Source organism: Macaca fascicularis, chromosome 19 (genome assembly GCF_037993035.2).
Source record: "Macaca fascicularis isolate 582-1 chromosome 19, T2T-MFA8v1.1".
NCBI classification, from domain to species: Eukaryota; Metazoa; Chordata; class Mammalia; order Primates; family Cercopithecidae; genus Macaca; species Macaca fascicularis.
The window spans coordinates 17,120,703-17,139,631 of record NC_088393.1 but is presented as its reverse complement, the minus strand read 5'-3'; the positions used below and the strand labels follow the sequence as shown (position 1 = coordinate 17,139,631).

At 47.5% G+C, this 18,929-nt stretch overlaps 1 protein-coding gene across 7 annotated transcripts in view; it reads right to left on the bottom strand.

Annotated features, from left to right (window-relative positions):
• Nucleotides 1-443: 443 nt before the first annotated feature.
• The window catches only part of NWD1 (NACHT and WD repeat domain containing 1), a 92,951-nt gene continuing 74,465 nt past the window's right edge, over nucleotides 444-18,929 (bottom strand). For all 7 annotated transcript variants that reach the window (XM_045379619.3, XM_065535132.2, XM_045379617.3 and 4 more), the window contains 5 exons: nucleotides 16,664-16,818; nucleotides 14,052-14,328; nucleotides 9,121-9,671; nucleotides 5,939-6,044; nucleotides 444-3,382 (listed from right to left, as the gene is read on the bottom strand). In XM_045379619.3, coding sequence (XP_045235554.2) covers nucleotides 3,081-3,382; nucleotides 5,939-6,044; nucleotides 9,121-9,671; nucleotides 14,052-14,328; nucleotides 16,664-16,818 — 1,391 coding nt within the window. In that variant the 3' untranslated portion in view covers nucleotides 444-3,080. The remainder of the gene's footprint in view (nucleotides 3,383-5,938; nucleotides 6,045-9,120; nucleotides 9,672-14,051; nucleotides 14,329-16,663; nucleotides 16,819-18,929) is intronic.

Here is an 18,929-nt window from a genome sequence, read left to right as displayed (position 1 = left end):
AATTATTTGTCTTCCAAAAGAAAATAAAATAAGAAAATAAGAGAAAATATTATTCGTCATAATTGCTGAGCTTTTTGGCATCCCTAATTTTTTTTTTTTTTGAGACAGGGTCTCACTCTCTTGTCCAGGCTAGAGTAAAGTGGTGCAATCATAGCTCTCCACAGCCTTGAGCTCCTGGGCTCAAGTGATCCATCCTCCTTAGCCTCCCCAGTAGCTAGGACTGCAGGTATGCACCAGAATGCCCAGCTAATGAAAAAAACTTTTTTCTTTCTTTTTTTTTTTTTTTTTTGGAGAGATGGGGTCTCAAACTCCTGGGCTCAAGTGATCCTCCTGCCTTGGCCCCTCAAAGTGCTGGGATTACAAGCATTGACCAGCCAACTGTCAAACTTTCTTAGCAACCAAACTCTTTCTGAAATGAATAAACACTGCAAAAACCCCCAATATAAGCAATAATTTGGTGTAGCATTTTATTAGTAAAAAGTTATTTCCAATGTCTAAATTAGGATTTACCTACAAAAAAATTGATTCTCACTGAGGCTGTTGAGATGGAAGCAGACATTTAAAATCAGAATTTGTAGATGAAATCTTAGTTGGTCTCAACATCCACTTTACTTCTGCATTGGGTAAGCCCTTGATTCACAGAAAAGCAGTGGCAAAGAGTAGCTAATTTTTTCAGGGGCTCCCTTCACAATTTAAGTGCGCTCTTCAGTTAAATGAAAATGGCAGAAGAATCCTAAATTATTAGGTTGGTGCAAAATTAATTGTGGTTTTTGCCATTACTTTTTTTTTTTTTGGAGACAGAGTCTCACTCTGTCACTCATGCTGGAGTACAGTGGTGTGATCTCGGCTCACTGCAACCCCCGCCTCCCAGGTTCAAGTCATTCTCCTGCCTCAGCCTCCCAAGTAGCTGGAATTACAGGTGTACGCCACCACACCAGGCTAATTTTTGTACTTTTAGTAGAGACAGGGTTTCACCATGCTGACCAGGCTGCTCTTGAACACCTGGCCTCAAGTGATCCACCTGCCTCAGTCTCCCAAAGTGCTGGGATTACAGGCATGAGTCACCGAGGCTTTTGCCATTATTATTATTATCATCATTATTATTATGAGATGGAGTCTTGCTCTGTCACACAGGCTGGAGTGCAGTGGCATGATCTCAGCTCACTGCACCCTCCACCTCCTGGTTCAAGCAATTCTCCTGCCTCAGCCTCCTGAGTAACTGAGATTACAGGCCCCCACCACCACGCCTGGCTAATTTTTGTATTTTTAGTAGAGATAGGGTTTCACCATGCTATCCAGGCTGGTCTCAAACTCCTGACCTCAGGTGATCTGCCTGCCTCGGCCTTCCAAAGTGCTGGGACCACAGGCGTGAGCCACTGTGCCCGGCCAGTTTTTGCCATTATTTTTAATATTTTTAATGGCAAAAGCCACAGTTACTTTTTGCACCAACCTTAGTAATCTTTAACACCTGAAAAGCTGCTGCCCAATATATCCAAGCATACATCTTAAAATTACAGTTTAAAATATTTTTAAATGAAATTTGACGCTAATATTTGCAGAACTGCCAAAACCTGCCTTGGAAACCTGGTTTGGAAGACAAATGAATGAGATAGCAGTAGGGTCTTGTTCAGCTCAAAAGCCTGTGTTTCTAAGGTTGCTTTTATTGAGACTCTGTCGGGAATTCCACAGAGGGGAGAAGGAATGGCCACCCTGAAGATTTAGACTCTCCTAGCATTAAAGTAAAAGCCTGAGAAGACTGAGAAGGGCTTTTAGAAGGCTGTGGGCAAAGAAGGATCCACTTAAGTGGAATGAAAACAGTTTGACTGTTGAACTTGCACAAAGCAGATGGTTCAAAAGCAAAGCAGGGAGATAGCAGCAGCTCTTTCTCCTTCCAAGGGCCTCCAGTTTTTAAGATTAAAAACCCACATCTTTATCCCAAAAGTTTGGGAGCCAGGGAATAGAGAAGGACGAACTATAACATGTTGATCGTTTTACAGCCAGCTTGAGTTCTGAAGTCAGCTCATTCACCAAAGACGCACATGCCAAGTGCACTATAGATACAAATGGAACCAATCGCCAACTTTAAAAGTCAGAATATTTTTGCATAAAAGTCTGGATTTCTGGCTTTGCTTATTACAACTGGAAGCACTGACAGTAGTGGGCTGGTTTGGCCATGGCGATTCTGGGCTAGAGTCAGGCTGCTCATACCCACCCTAGACACAATCTCTGCCTTCCACATGTCCAGTCTCCATCTCTCCCTGCTGCTCACCCAACTGCATGGAAGTATCTAGATTAGTCACTAGCTCCTGTGAGCATTTGAATGTGGTGCCTGTGGAAGAGGTGGTTGTGCTCTAGAGACTGAAATTGGAGTGAGGTCTAACAGGAATGGGACAGAAGGCTCGCTCTCACAGCTCTTGCACCTTGAATTGTGACCTGAATCAAATCATAACTACTTCTGCAAGGCTCAGTTTCCTCATTTGTAAAATAGATGCAGAAATCCCTGCCCTCCCTAAAGTGTGGGTTGTGATGAGGATCAGATGACAGCATCTAAAGCTTTATAAACTGTGAAGTTCTGTGGTCCACATCAGTGGTTTGCTATATCTCACATTCATCTATTCCCCCTTCATCTGGTACCAGAACCTGAATTTGCATCTCAGGAATAATCTCTTCTATTCTCAGTTCCAGTGGTAGACATTGGGTCAGTCCAGCCAATTAGAGCTCTGCCTTCTCCCAGATACAACAGTTGGTTTAGGGCTAGGCATAGGGGCCAATTGGGACCAATAGAGTTGAGGCTAGGACTGTTGGGAAAGAGAAGCTCTCTTTTCTATTGAAATTGGAGACAGCAGCATATTGGCTACCATGTTGCTAACCTGGGGGTGGCAAGTCTGAGAATGAAAATGAAAAAGAGAAAAGAAGAATGGAAAGATGAGAAGAGGCAAGGTCTGGGTCACATAATCTGAAGCCATGGGTCCAGATATACACCAGCAAACATATTCTTTTTGCTTTAACCAGATTAAATGGGGCTAACTCATTGGAGCCCCGTACCCCCACTGGTTTTTTGTTTTGTTTTGTTTTGTTTTTTACACTATCAGGCAGACTTGTGAGCATTTGTTTGATTTTGTTTCATTTCCCTGGGCACTCTCTGACTCCAAGTCCCGGTGAGCTCCCACAGCTGCCACTAGTTCCTCTCTCTGCCTGGATTTGACCATCCACACTGCCTTCTTGAAGTTCCTGAGAGGGTCCTGCTGTGAGGTTCTTGCTGAAAGGCACTGGAAACGCTCTCGGATCAGATAACCATGCCTGGTGGGGGCAATGAAGCCACTAGTGGTTGGGATGATTCTGTTTACCACAGCATGGACAAACTGGACTGTCAGCAGGGTGCCTGTAAGGTGAAGAGAAGGACACACATGAGAAAAATGGGGTGTAGAGGCCCTCTACTAACTTTGGCATGACATTTATTATGCCAAAGAGTCCCTCTTCCTTTATCTGCACAATGGGAATGATAACGGAACCTACACCTACCCAGGGCAATTTTTAAGATTGAAAGTCACCATGCAGGTCATGTGTTTAGTGTAGGTTTTTGGCCCAGAGTGAGCTCAGTAAATATTATTGTTGAAGGAGGAGAAGAAAGAGAGGTTGTGAACTGGCCCAGGATGGGCTTTTAAAGCCACAATCCTCAACCTTCAGCTTCTGAGCCATCTGTAACTTTATACCAGTTATATATATATCTTTGCTACAGCATATTATACTACAATGTATTATAGTGTTATAGTTTACTATGTATCAGATTACAGTGTATTCAACTACAATGTTATTAGGCTCCACCTGATATTTATTCAGTCACTTACTTGTTTTGTGACCTTGGGCAAGTCTCCTAACCTCTGATCCTCAGTTTCTTCATTGTCAAACAAGGATAGCAATGATACTTATCTTCTATCAGTGTCATAAGGGTTCAAAGAGGTAATACACAATATGTGCCTTTTCTATAGGAGACAGTGTAAGAGAGTGACAAAGGCGTACTGAAATCAGGCAGATCAGCTTCAAACCTAAGCCTAGTAGTTACTCCCTGTGTGACCTTGGGCAAGTCTGCCAGCCTCTCAGAGCCTCAGTTTTTGCTCTGTAAATGGGAGTCAGTGTTGAGAGAGTTAAATGACTTAAGGACAGTACACAGTATACAATAAATGTTAACTCATTTTTTTTTTTTGACAGGGTCTCACTCTGTTGCCCAGGCTGGAGTGCAGTGGTGCTATCATGGCTCACTGCAACCTCAATCTCCAGTGCCTCGACTTCCCATGATCACTTTATCCTCCTGAGTAGCTGGGACTACAAGCATGTATCACCATGCCTGGATAATTTTTATTTTTTATTTTTTATTTTGTAGAGACAGTCTTGCTATGTTGTCCAGACAAGTCTTGAACTCCTGGTCCCAAGCAATCCTCCTACATTGGCCTCCCAAAGTGCTGGGATTGCAGTCTTGAGCCACTGCACCCAGCCAATGTTAACTCTTGCTAAGACCTTAGCATAATACTGAATAGACCAAGAGACATGGTGTTTTCAAAGTGGTTGGTGTTCAAACAGGCTGCTTCTGGCCAGGTGTGGTGGCTCACACCTCTAATCCCAGCACTTTGGGAGGCTGAGGTGGGTGGATCACCTGAGGTCAGGAGTTCAAGAGCAGCCTGGCCAACATGGTGAAACCCCGTCTCTACTCAAAATACAAAAATTAGCTGGGTGTGGTGGTGGGCGCCTGTAATCCCAGCTACTCGGGAGGCTGAGGCAGGAGAATTGCTTGAACCTGGGAGACGGAGACTGCAGTGAGCTGAGATTGCACTGCTGCACTCCAGCCTGGGCGACAAAGCGAGACTCCATCTGAAAAACACAAAACAAAAATCAAAAACAGGCTGCTTCTAACATCTATAAGGCCTGGGGGCAAAGAACGAAATAAGACCCACATCCTAGAAGACACAATATATAAACATTGCAATTCTAGGGAATAAATATTAAATAGAATATTTAATAATAGAATATTAATTAATATTAATTAATAGAAATATTAAATATTCTATTAAATAGAATATGCTGTGTCCTCTTATATTGGTGAAGGAACCTTCACAAACACATGGAAGGTTTGGAACAGATTGAGAATTCTTGGGTTCCTCAGGGTTCTATGCTGGAATGTCGTGATGTAACCAGCCTCCTGCTACTAGTGACTTGACCTTCTTCTCTTCTCATTCTTCCCAGCTCCATCTCACAACCAGCTCAGACACCCAAACTCCATCCACACCACCCCATGGCTACTCCTGAGCCCAGAAGTGAATACAGCAGGGGCACAGTCTATCCTCGGAAGGATGGCTGTATGCAGGAAGCCTGTGCAAGCCCTAACACAAACTCAAGGCTCTGTAGGGAGTTCTCGAACTCCAGAGCATGGGTCTAGAAGAGGGATTGTAGGCCGGGCGTGGTGGCTCAAGCCTGTAATCCCAGCACTTTGGGAGGCCGAGACGGGCGGATCACGAGGTCAGGAGATCGAGACCATCCTGGCTAACATGGTGAAACCCCGTCTCTACTAAAAAAATACAAAAAAAAAACTAGCCGGGCGAGGTGGTGGGCGCCTGTAGTCCCAGCTACTCGGGAGGCTGAGGCAGGAGAATGGCGTAAACCCGGGAGGCGGAGCTTGCAGTGAGCTGAGATCTAGCCACTGCACTCCAGCCTGGGCGACAAAGCGAGACTCCGTCTCAAAAAAAAAAAAAAAAAAAAAAAAAAAAAAAAAAAAAAAAGAAGAGGGATTGTGGGCCCTTTGCCTTTGCCTGCAGACACCTTCCTAAAAGCTAAGGGATGTAGCTAGAGGTGGCCAGAGCAGGGCCCTCTAATACCCAGGACCCAGGTCAGAGCCTTTTCTCTCCAGATCGAAGCTCAAGCTTGCCCTAAAAGCAAAATGACTCACCGTCCAGCACACTCCAAACAAGTATAGAGCGATCCTTCAAGCCCACGTACACATACTTGTCATCCTTGGAGAAGCAAGCACATTGGACCCCTCTGCAGTAAGAACTCTGTTGAAAACAGACAAGATGATCTCTCTTTTTCTTGGGATTTTTGTTTGTGCGTGTGTGTTTGTTTGCTTGCTTGTTTTTGAGATGGAGTTTCACTCTTATTGCCCAGGCTTGAGTGCAGTAGTATGATCTCGGCTCACTGCAACCTCTGCCTCCCAGGTTCGAGAGATTCTCTTGCCTCAGCCTCCCAAGTAGCTGGGATTACAGGCATGAGCCACCACGCCTGGCTAATTTTTGTATTTTTATGAGAGATGAGGTTTCACCCTGTTGGTCAGGCTAGTCTCAAACTCTTGACCTCAAGTGATCCACTCGCCTCGGCCTCCCAAACTGCTGGGATTACAGGCATGAGCCACCGTGCCTGGCCATAGGATTCAATTTCTTTTTTTGATGGGGATTCAATTTCTTAAATTACTTTGCTTATACAGATGTTAGCTATGATTGTATTTAATTAAAAGCTATGTGCTAATGCCACATGGAATCCTGGATTGGATTCTAGAATGTAGAAAAGGAAGGAATTGAAAAGCTGGTAAGATTCCAATAAAGGCTGGACGTGATAGCTCACGCATGTAATCCTAGCACTTTGGGAAGCCAAGGTGGGTGGGTGAAACCCTGTCTGTACAAAAAATTTAAAAATTAGGCAGGTGCAGTGGCGCATGCCTGTAGTCCCAGTTACGCAGGAGGCTGAGGTGGAAGAATCACCTGAACCCAGGAGGCGGAGGCTGCAGTGAACTATGATCGCACCACTGTACTACAGCCTGGGTGACAGAGTAAGACCCTGCCTCAAAAAAAACAAAAATAAATAAAAGTAAAAATAAAAAGATTCCCATAGGTCGACAGTTTAATTAATAGTACTGTTCACATGTTAACTTCTTCATTTTTGTTCATTAGTTTTGTTTGAGAGACAGAATCTTGCATTGTCATCCAGGCTGGAGTGCAGTGGTGAGATCATAGCTCACTACAGCCTCGAACTCCAGGGCTCAATCGATCCTCCTGCCTCAGCCTCGTGAGTAGCGGGGGGACTACAGGCACACACCTCCACACCTGGCTAATTTTTTTTTCTAGAGATGGGATCTTGCTATGTTGCTGAGGCTGGTTTTGAAATCCTGAGCTCAAGCAATCCTCTTGCCTTGGCCTCCCAAAGTGCTGGGATTACAGGTGCGAGTCGCTGCGCCCAATCTAGACTTACAAGGCCTTTTTTTTTTTTTTTTTTTTTTTTTTTGAGACGGAGTCTCACTCTGTCACCCAGGCTGGAGTGCAGTGGCGTGATCTTAGCTCACTGAAGCCTCCACCTTCCAGGTTCCAGTGATTCTCCTGCCTCGGCCACCCAGGTAGCTGGGATTACAGGCACATGCCACCATGCAGGGCTAATTTTTGTATTTTTAGTAGAGACAGGGTTTCGCCATGTTGGCTAGGCTGGTCTCAAACCTCTGGCCTCAGGTGATCCGCCCGCCTCAGCCTCCCAAAGTGCTGGGATTACAGGCCGAGGTGGGCGGATCACAAGGTCAGGAGATTGAGACTATCCTGGCTAACACAGTGAAACCCCATCTCTACCAAAAAAAATACAAAAAAATTAGCCAGGTGTGGTGGTAGGCGCGTGTAGTCCCAGCTACTCAGGAGGCTGAGGCAGGAGAATGGCTTGAACCCGGGAGGCGGAGCTTGCAGTGAGCTGAGATTGTGCCACTGCACTCCAACCTGGGCGACAGAGCGAGACCCCGTCTCAAAAAAAAAAAAAAAAAAGAAATAGCGCAGAGCCAGGATTAGGGTGAGGAGAGTGAAGCAGCACTAAGCCAGTGCAGGATTTGATCTAGTTTTTACTGATCCACTTAAGATTTTAAAAAATATTGCATTAAAATATTACTTCTCGGCCAGGTGCAGTGGCTCAAACCTGTAATCCCAGCACTTTGGGAGGCCGAGGGGGGTCACTTGAGGCCAGGAGTTCAGCCTGTACAACATGGCAAAACCCTTTCTCTACTAAAAACACAAAAATTAGCCGGGTATGGTGGTGCTTACCTGTAATCCCAGCTACTTGGGAGGCTGAGGCAGGAGAGTTGCTTGAACCCAGGAGGCTGCAGTGAACTGAGATTGCGCCATTGCAATCCAGCCTGGGTGACAAAGTAAGACTCCATCTCAAAAAAAAAAAAAAAAAAAAAAATTATCTTCATTGCTGAGTTTTTGTTTTTTGTTTTCTTGAGATAGGCCTTGCTCTATTGCCCAGGCTACAGAGCAGTGGCATCCGGGCTCAAGCAATCCTTCTGCCTCTGCCCTCCAAGTATCTGGATCACAGGTGCGCACCACCATGCCCAGCTAATTTTTGCATTTTTTTGTAGAGATAAGGTATCCCTATGTTGCCCAGGCTGGTCTCCAGCTCCTGGCCTCAAGTGATCCTTCTGCCTGGGCCTCCCAAAGTACTGGGTGAACCACTGCACCTGGCCTACCATTGCTGAGCTTTTTGGTACTCCTTTCAACTTTGCAGTCGGTCCGGTGGGTCATGCCTGAAATCTCAGTGCTTTGGGAAGCTGAGGCAGGAGGATCACTTGAACCCAGGAGGTTGAGGCTGCAATGAGCTATGATCGTGCCACTGCACTACAGCCTGGTGACAGTGGAGTCCCTGTCTCTTTAAAAAATCAATAACGAAAACAAAATAAGACTTTGCTCCTGAGACAAATGCCTCACTTTTCTTTTTTCTTTTTTCTGAGACAGAGTGTCTGTAGTCAGGCTGGAGTGCAGTAGCGTGATCTTGGCTCACCGCAACCTCTGCCTCCCAAGTTCTGAGTAGCTGGGATTACAAGCATGCAACACCATGCCTGGCTAATTTTTGTATTTCTAGTAGAGACGGGGTTTCACCATGTTGGTCAGGCTGTTCTCGAACTCCCGATCACAGGTGATCCACCCATCTCAGCCTCTGAAAGTGCTGGGATTACAGGCGTGAGCCACTGCGCCTGACCAAGTGCCTCACTTTCTTCACCCTAGTCCCACCCTGGTCGATGGCCCATGGTGTGTGCTTAGTAAACAATGGCCATCTATTGGTTTTCCAAAGCCTGGGTCAAGCATGAACATGGGGAGGCGGTCCACGCACCGTGTAGCTCATCTCAAATTTCCACTTGCGTGCCTGCAGGTCCCAGAGACGCAGCAGGGCATCCTCAGACCCGCTGACCACCAACTGCTCCTTGTGGCTGACCTCCACACAGGCAACTCGGCTCCTGTGGGCCTCCAAGGGAAACGCTTTGGAATTTGCACACTCGTAAAGAAAGAGGTCCCCGTTGGTCATGCTGTAGACCATGCGGTAGTCCGTCAGAATGGCCACGCTGGAGATGGTCTCGGGCAGCTGTGTATAAAAGGTGTACCTTGGCCCATTGATGACCGGGCAGGGGTCCCCGGGGGCGATGTCCAGCACCAGGACCATGTTGTCATAGGCGACGGCCAGGCGGTCCTCCCACTTGCTCAGGGACATGCAGTGGATTGCTTTCCGGGCCTCGGGAGGGGGAATGCATATCACATCCTGCCTGGAATTCAGGGGGAACACAAGGACGACCCCCGACACGAGGCCAGTGAATAGCAGCTCGTGCTGCTCAGCAACCTCCAGACACCTGACCTCACTGGAGGCGTCCAGGGAATCTTGTTCTTCGCCTGCCAGGGAAGAAAAATGAGAATGACTCACACTGAGAGTGAATCACAGAGGCCCTGCTTCCCTGGTGTTTTTTGTTTTGTTGTGTTGTGTTTTGAGATGGAGTCTCACTCTGCTGCCCAGGCTGTAGTGCAATAGCACGATCTCGGGTCACCATAACCTCTGCCTTCTGGATTCAAGCAATCCTCCTGCCTCAGCCTCCCGAGTAGCTGGGATTACAGGTGTGTGCCACCACGCCCAGCTAATTTTGTATATTTAGTGGAGATGGGATTTCTCCATGTTGACCACACTGGTCTCGAACTCCCAACCTCAGGTGATCCTACCACCTCGGCCTTCCAAAGTGCTGGGATTACAGGTGGGAGCCACCACACCCTGCCTGGTGTTCATATTTTTTTTTCTTTTTTCTTTGAGACAGTATTGCTCTATCTGCCAGGCTGGAGCGCAGTGGCAAGATGGAAGCTCACTGCAGCCTCCAACTCCTAGGTTCAAGCAATTCTCCTGCCTCGGCCTCCCCAGTAGCTGGGATTACAGACATGCACCACCAAGCCCAGATAATTTTTTTTTTTTTTTTTTTTTTTTAAGTAGAGACGGGGTTTTGCCATGTTGGCCAGGCTGGTCTCCAACTCCTGACCTCAAATGATCCGCCCACCTCAGCCTCTCAAAGTGCTGGGATTACAAGTGTGAAGCACCATGCCCAGCCATGACTAGCTACTTTCCACCTGATTGAAGTTATAGGTGTGTTATGGACTGAAGATTTGTGTTCCCCTACCACCAAATTCCTATGTCAAAATCCTCACTCCCCATAGGATGGTATTAGGAGCTGGAGCCTGTCTAAGTCTGTTGGTGTTGCTATGAAGGACTACCTGAGGCTGGGTAATTGACATGGTTAGGCTGTGTCCCCACCCAAATCTCATTTTGCATTGTAATAATTCCCATGGGTCAAGGCTGAGGCCAGGTGTAGATAAGTGAATCATGGAGGCAGTCTCCCCCATACTGTTTTCATGGTAGTGAATAAGTCTCAGGAGATCTGACGGCTTTGTAAAGGGCAGTTCCGCTGCACATGCTCTCTTGCCCACTGCCATGTAAGACGTGACTTTGCTCCTCATTTGCCTTCTGCCGTGATTTGTGAGGACTTCCCAGCCATGTGGAACTGTAAGTCCATTAAACCTCTTTCCTTTACAGATTACCCAGTCTCAGGTATGTCTTTTTTACTATTTTATTTTATTTATTTATTTTTGAGACAGAGTCTCACTCTTGCCCAGGCTGGAGTGCAGTGGCAAGATCTTGGCTCACTGCAACCGCCATCTCCCAGGTTCAAGCGATTTCCGGCTAATTTTTGGAATTTTAGTAGAGACAGGGTTTCACCATGTTGGCCAGGATGGTCTCGAACTCCTGAACTCAAATGATCCGCCTACCTCGGCCTCCCAAAGTGCTAGGATTACAGGCTTGAGCCACCATGCCCGGCTTCAGGTATGTCTTTATTAGCAGTGTGAGAACAGACTAATACAGTAATGCATAATTATGAATAAGAGATTTATGTGGCTCATTGTTCTGCAGGCTGTACAGGAAGCATGGTGCCAGACTTTGCTTCTGGTGAGGGCCCCAGGCTGCTGCTTCTTAATACGAAAGGTGAAGGGGGACTGGGGTGTGCAGAGGTCATATGGCCAGAGGAAGCAAGAGAGAGGGAAGTGTCAGCTTCCTTTTTCTTTTCTTTTTTTTTTTTTTTTTAATTGAGATAGGGTCTTGCTCTGTCATCTAGGCTGGAGTGCAGCGGTGCAATCACAGTTCACTACAGCCTCAAATTCCTGGGCTCAAGCAATCCTCCTGCCTCTGTCTCTCTAGTAGCTGAGACTACAGGTGAATATCACCATGCCCAGCTAATTATTTTTATTTTTGTTTATTTATTTATTTATTTATTTATTTTTGAGACAGAGTCTTGCTCTGTCGCCCAGGCTGGAGTGCCATGGCACTCACTGCAACCTCTGCCTGCTCGATTCAAGTGATTATCCTGCCTCAGCCTCCTGAGCAGCTGGGATTACAGGTGCCTGCCACTACGCCCGGCTAGTTTTTGTATTTTTAATAGAGATGGGGCTTCACCATGTTGGCCAGGCTAGTCTTGAACTCCTGACCTTGTGATCCACCCACCTCGACCTCCCAAAGTGCTGGGACTACAGGCGTGAGCCACCATGCCCGGCCATTATTTTTATTTTTATTGCGACAGGGTTCATGTTGCCCCGGCTGGTCTCGAACTCCTGGCCTCAAGCAATCTTCCTGTTTCTGCCTCCTAAGTAGCTGGGGTCAGGTTCTTTTTAACAACCTCATGAGAACTAACAGAGTAAGAACTTACTCACCACCACCACTGCCTTGCCAGGAGAGGGCATTAATTTATTCACGAGGGATGTGTCCTTATGACTCAAACACCTCCCATGAGGCCTCCCTCCAACACTGGGGAGTAAATTTCTTTTTTTATTGTTGTTTTGTTTTGAAACAGGGTCTTGTTCTGTCGTCCAGGTTGGAGTGCAGTGGCACTATCTCAGTTCACTGCAACTTCTGCCTCCTGGGCTCAAATGATCCTACCACCACAGCCTCTCAAGTAGCTTGGACTACAGACATGTGCCACTACACCCAGCTAATTTTTGTCTTTTATGTAGAGATGTGTGGTCTCAAACTCCAGAGCTCAATTGATCCGCCCACCTCAGCCAACCCAAAGAGCTGAGATCACAGGTGTGAGTCACTACACCACGCCTAGCTTTTTTTTTTTTTTTTTTTTTTTTTTTTAGAGACAGGATCTCACTCTGTCACCCAGGTTAGAGTGCAGTAGTGTGATCATGGCTCACTGTAGCCTCAACTTTCCAGGCTCAAGCTATCCTCCCACCTTGGCCCCCCAAATAGCTAGAACAACAAGCACACGCCATCCACCACATCCAGCTAAGTTTTTTTTTTTTTTCTTTTTTTTGAGACAGAGTTTTACTCTTGTTGCCCAGGCTGGAGTGCAAAGGCGTGATCTTGGCTCACCGCAATCTCCACCTCCCAGGTTCAAGCTATTCTTCTGCCTCAGCCTCCCGAGTAGCTGGGATTACAGGCATGCGCCGTCACACCCGGCTAATTTTACATTTTTTTGGTGGAGATGGGTTTTCTCCATGTTGGTCAGGCTGGTCTCAAACTCCCGACCTCAGGTGATCCACCTGCCTTGGCCTCCCAAAGTGCTGGGATTAGAGACGTGAAACACTGTGACTGGCCACATCCAGCTAATTTTTAAATTTTTAGTAGAAATGGTGTCCTCTCATGTTGCCCAGGCTGGTCTTGAACCCTGAGCTCAAGCAATCCTCCTGCCTCTGCCTCCCAAAGTGCTGTGATTATAGGTTTAAGCCACCATGCCCAGCCGGATATTAAATGTCAGTATCAGGTTTGTAGGGTCAAACGTCCAAACTGTAGCAGAGTGACAGGGAAGTGATTAGATCATGAATGTGGGGCATTCGTGATAGGATTAGTACCCTTATAAGAAGAGACACTAGCCGGGCGCGGTGGCTCACGCCTGTAATCCCAGCACTTTGGGAGGCCGGGACGGGCGGATCACGAGGTCAGGAGATCGAGACCATCCTGGCTAACACGGTGAAACCCCGTCTCTACTAAAAAATACAAAAAACTAGCCGAGTGAAGTGGCGGGCGCCTGTAGTCCCAGCTACTTGGGAGGCTGAGGCAGGAGAATGGCTAAACCCGGGAGGCGGAGCTTGCAGTGAGCTGAGATCCGGCCACTGCACTCCAGCCTGGGTGACAGAGCAAGACTCCGTCTCAAAAAAAAAAAAAAAAGAAGAGACACGAGATTTCTCTCTCTCTCTGGGGACACATCAAGAAGATGGCCATCTGTGAATCAGGAAACAGGTCCTCACCAGACACCAGATCTGCTCGCACTTTGATCTGGAACCTCCCGGTCTCCAGAATGTTGAGGAATAATGTTTCTTGCTTATGTCGCCCAGTCTATGGGGATAATTTATTTTATTTTATTTTTTTGAGACAGAGTCTTACTCTGTTGCCCAGGCTGGAGTGCAGTGGCGTGATTTTGGCTCACTGTAGCCTTTGCCTCTCAGGTTCAAACAATTCTCCTGCCTCAGCCTTGCAAGTAGCTGGGAATACAGGCATGTGCCACCATGCCTGGCTAATTTTTGTGTTTTTAGTAGAGACAGGGTTTCGCCATGTTGGCCAGGCTGGTCTCAAACTCCTGACCTCAGGTGATCCACTCGCCTAGGCCTCCCAAAGCCCTGGGATTACAAGCATGAGCCACGGGGCCCAGCCTGTGGGGATGATTTGTTACAGCAGCCTAAACTAAAACAGATGGCTCCAAGCCTTACCCACAAAAATGACCATACTTATATCTTACCAACCTTCTGCCAAGTCCCAAATAGTGACTTTGTTTTTGTCCCCAATTTTGGGGAAGTAGACGTAGCTTCCATTGTGGGACACTGCAGTGAGGCCAGTGCGGTCCAGAAATGGTGCAGGGACCCGGGACCTATGAGCGTTGCTGAGATCCCAGACTTTGAAAGATGAGGACTGCAGGGAAGCAGACGCCACCAAAGCCCCACCGCGGGCCAGCAGGCTCACGGGGGCCCCGACGCCTTCCAGGATGTCCAGCAGGGTCCCCTGTTCTGACAGACTCCACACCTGAGGAAGCAGAACAGGAGGGCAGATCTGACGTCTTCTGTGGACAACCGTAGTTCAGAAACGCGCTTCAGCCCATTGGGCTGGGTGCGGTGGCTCATGCCTGTAATCCCAACATTTTGGGAAGCTGAGGCAGGTGGATCACCTGAGGTCAGGAGTTCGAGACCAGCCTGACCAACATGGAGAAACCCCGTCTCTACTAAAAATACAAAAAATTAGCTAGGCGTGGTGGTACAAGCCTGTACTCCCAGCTACTCAGGAGGCTGAGGCAGGAGAATCGCTTGAACTTGGGAGGTGGAGGTTGCAATGAGCCAAGATTGTGCCATTGTACTCCAGCCTGGGCAACAAGAGCGAAACTCCGTCTCAAAATAAATAAATAAAAATAAAAATAAATAAATAGGCTGGGCACGGTGGCTCACGCCTGTAATCCCAGCACTTTGGGAGGCTGAGGTGGGCAGATCACGAGGTCAGGAGATCGAGACCATCCTGGTCAACATGGTGAAACCCCATCTCTACTAAAAATACAAAATCAGCCAAGTGTGGTGGTGCGCACCTGTAATCCCAGCTACTTGGGAGGCTGAGGCAGGAGACTCACTTGAACCCAGGAGGCAGAGATTGCAGTGAGCTGACATTGCACCACTGCACTTCAGCCTAGTGACAGAGTGAGACTCCGTCAAAATAAAAATAAAAATAAATAAATAAATAAGAAAATAAGTACTACACTTTAGCCCACTCATACACCTAAGGTGAATTTTCAGGCTGTAGTTCAAGGGCCTTCACATCTTCCCATTCCTTTACCTTCCTCAGGCTTGAACCCAGCAGCTTCCAGAGCAGTTCTCAAAGTGTGTTCTGGGGAACCCCTGGAGAGTGCCCTGTAAACCTTTTTTAGAGGGTGCCCTGTACATCTTTTTTAGAGGGTCTGGAAGCTCAAAACTTTTAATGTTTTTTTATTTATTATTATTATTATTTTATTCTAGCCAGGCACGGTGGTTCACGCCTGTAATCCCAGCACTTTGGGAGGCCAAGGCGGTTGATCACCTGAGGTCAGGAGTTCGAGACCAGCCTAGCCAACATGGTGAAAATACAAAATTAACTACTAAAAACTACTAAAAATGCAAAAATACAGGCATGGTGATGGGTGCCTGTAATCCCAGCTACTCATGAGACTGAGGCAGGAGAATTGGTTGAACCCAGGAGGTAGAGGTTGCAGTGAACTGAGATCACACCACACTGCCCTCCAGCCTGGGCAACCGAGCGAGACTTGGTCCCAAAAAATAAAAAGAAAATTATTCTTATTTTTTTGGAGATAGGTTCTTGTTTTGTCACCCAGGCTGAAGTGCAGTGGCATAATCACAGCTCACTGCAGCCTCCACCTCCTGGGCTCACGTGATCCTCCCACCTCAGCCACTTGAGTAGCTAGGACTACAGGCACGTGCCACCATGCCCAGCTAATTTTTGTGTTTTTTTGTAGAGACTGGGTCTCGCTATGTTGCCCAGGCTGGTCTTGAATTCCTGGGCCCAAGTGATCCACCTGCCTTGGCCTTCCAAAGTACTGGAATGACAGGTGTGAGCCACTGTGCACAGTCTATTTGTCAATTTACTTAAAACTGGAAAAAAATGGCCGGGCGCGGTGGCTCAAGCCTGTAATCCCAGCACTTTGGGAGGCCGAGGCGGGTGGATCACGAGGTCAGGAGATCGAGACCATCCTGGCTAACACGGTGAAACCCCGTCTCCACTAAAAAATACAAAAAACTAGCTGGGCGAAGTGGCGGGCGCCTGTAGTCCCAGCTACTCGGGAGGCTGAGGCAGGAGAATGGCGTGAACCCGGGAGGCGGAGCTTGCAGTGAGCTGAGATCTGGCCACGGCACTCCAGCCTGGGCGACAGAGCCAGACTCCGTCTCAAAAAAAAAAAAAAAAAAAAAAAACTGGAAAAAAATAGCTCATAAGAAGGAGGGAAAAAAAAGAGAGAACTTCAAGGGGCCTGAGACTAAAACACTGAAGATTCGCTATTTCACCATCTACTTTTCTCGCCAGCTTGGACAACTTTGAACGTAAATTGAGAATTTTCCTCCCCCACAACCCTGCTCCACTTTGAAGGCCTAAATCTGCCCCTAAGGTTTGAGGATCATTTTGGGAATGCTACCACCTTTGTTGAACATTTCGGTAATTCCCAACCAGGTCTGCCACTGGGGCGGAGGATACACCCCCATATCCTCCCAGTGAACTCACCTATTTTGCCTGCACTCGTTTTTGTGGGTGTCTGTATTTTGCAGCCAAAAATCCCCAAAGAATCACATTGTCTATTCCCGAGGAGGAGGTGAGGATGATCTCCCCTTACCTGAATGAGCGCATCCAGGGACCCTGTGACGATCAGGTTGTTCTCAGGACCGAAAACAGCCGTCTCCACCATGTCTTCGTGTTCCAGATCCGTGGCCATGAACCGGCGAAAGCCTCTCCAGTCCGCCGAGAATATCCGCACTGATCTTCCGAAGCCTGAAACGGCAGGAACCGGGGTTACACCTCTCATGCCTGGAGGGGTTGAGGGTCATTCCTTCCATCAACAGAGACAATTTGGAGGCTGGGTGTGGTGGTTCATGCCTGTAATCCCAGCACTTTGGGACGCCAAAGGGGGCAGATCACTCGAGGTCAGGAGTTCGAGATCAGCCTGGCCAACATGGTGAACCCCAATGTTTCATGTATTTTACTCTCTACCTAAAATACAAAAATTAGCCAGGTGTGGTGGCGCATGCCTGTAATCCCAGCTACTCAGGGGGCTGAGGCAGGAGAATTGCTTGAGCCCAGGAGGCAGAGGCTGCAGTGAGCTGAGATTGCACCACTGCACTCCAGCCTGGGCAACAAAGCTAGACTCTGTTTCAAAAAAAAAAAAAAGGATGTTTTGGAGGCCCTGCTAGGTGCCAGGAGAAGGGATCCAGGATGGGGAAGGTGGATTCAGTCCTGTCCTCATCTGCATATAGCCCACAGCAGGTTGGGGGCGGGGGGAATGCTGACTTCTGTAATCACTCATCTTTTTTTTTTTTTTTTTTTTTTTTTTGAGATGGAGTCTTGCTCTGTCACTGAGGCTGGAGTGCAATGGCATGATCTTGGCTAACTGCAACCTCTGCCTCCTGGGTTCAAGCAATTCTCCCACCTCAGCTTCCTGAGTAGCTGGGATTATAGGTGCTCACCACCATGCCTGGCTAAATTTTGTATTTTTTAGTAGATACTGGGTTTCACCATGTTGGCCAAGCTGGTCTCAAACTCCTGACCTCAAGTGATCCGCCCACCTTGGACTCCCAAAGTGCTGGGATTACAGGCGTGAGCCACGGTACCCAGCCACTAATCACTCATCTTGAGGAAACTTGTAACGTTATTATAATGAAACTGTAAGTTCTTGGAGAGCAGGGACTGCCTCTTTGGCTCATCATGGTATCTCAGAAACTAGCACAAAGCTGGGCACACAGCAGGCCTTTGATAACTATGACAGAAGGAAGGGAGGAAGGAGAAAGGAGAGTCAAGGAGATAGAGAGGAAGAAAAAAAGTAAAGAGGAAGGGAGGAAGGAGAGAAATGAGAAGGGAAAGAAGGAAGGAAGAAGAGGAAAGAAAGTAAGAAGGGAGAAAGGAAGGGATAGTGGCAGGAGGCAGGTAAATGCCTAGCCAGATAGGAATGGGTCCCTGGTGAAACTGTACCTTTGAACCAAAAACAGCCTGGGCTGCTGGTTCCAAATGAAATCAACAACCCACAGTGAGAACTCCTGTGCCTTTTTGCCCACCCTTTCCTGATTGATTCTTTCTGAATAAGGTTTTTTTGGCAGTGGCGTGATCTTGGCTCACTGCAATCTGCACCTCCTGGGTTTAAGCAATTCTCATGCTTCATCCTCCTGAGTAGCTGGGATTACAGGTGCCTGCCACTGTGTCTGGCTAATTTTTGTGTTTTTAGTAGAGACAGGGTTTCACCACGTTGGTCCGACTGGTCTGAACTTCTGATCTCAGGTGATGGCCCACCTTGGCCTCCCAAAGTGCTGAAATTACAGACATGAGCCACTGCACCTGGCCTGAATAATGCTTTTTAACCAATTGAATGTTACCTTTTCCAATACTACCTACTGCCTGCCCCTCCCCCATCCTGTGCCTATAAAAACTCCCAGACTCAGACATACTGAGAGAGATGACCTGACCTTCACATCCCCTCTCCCCTGAGAGCTGTTTCATTGCTCAATGAAATTCTCTGTCCTTATCACTTTTCAATTGTCAGCATGACTTCATTCTTCTTGGACATGGGACAAGAGCTTAGGACTCACTGGTTGTGGGTACCCAGGAAGGCTGTAACACTGTGGCTCTCTGTCCCTGCTGGCAGAGGGCAGCTGCCCCATGCAATAGAAGCAGTGGTGGGGCCAAGCCAGTCCCAGAGCTGTAGGCCAGAAAGGGGAAAGGGGCTGACTCAGCTGCTAACGTGTCACCATCCATGAGGTTGCAGATGGCGGAAATAAAAGAGCAAATTAGGCCGGGTGTGGTGGCTCCTATTTGTAATGCCAGCACTTTGGGAGGCCAAGGCAGCCTGGCCAACATGGTGAAACTCCGTCTCTACTAAAAATACAAAAATTAGC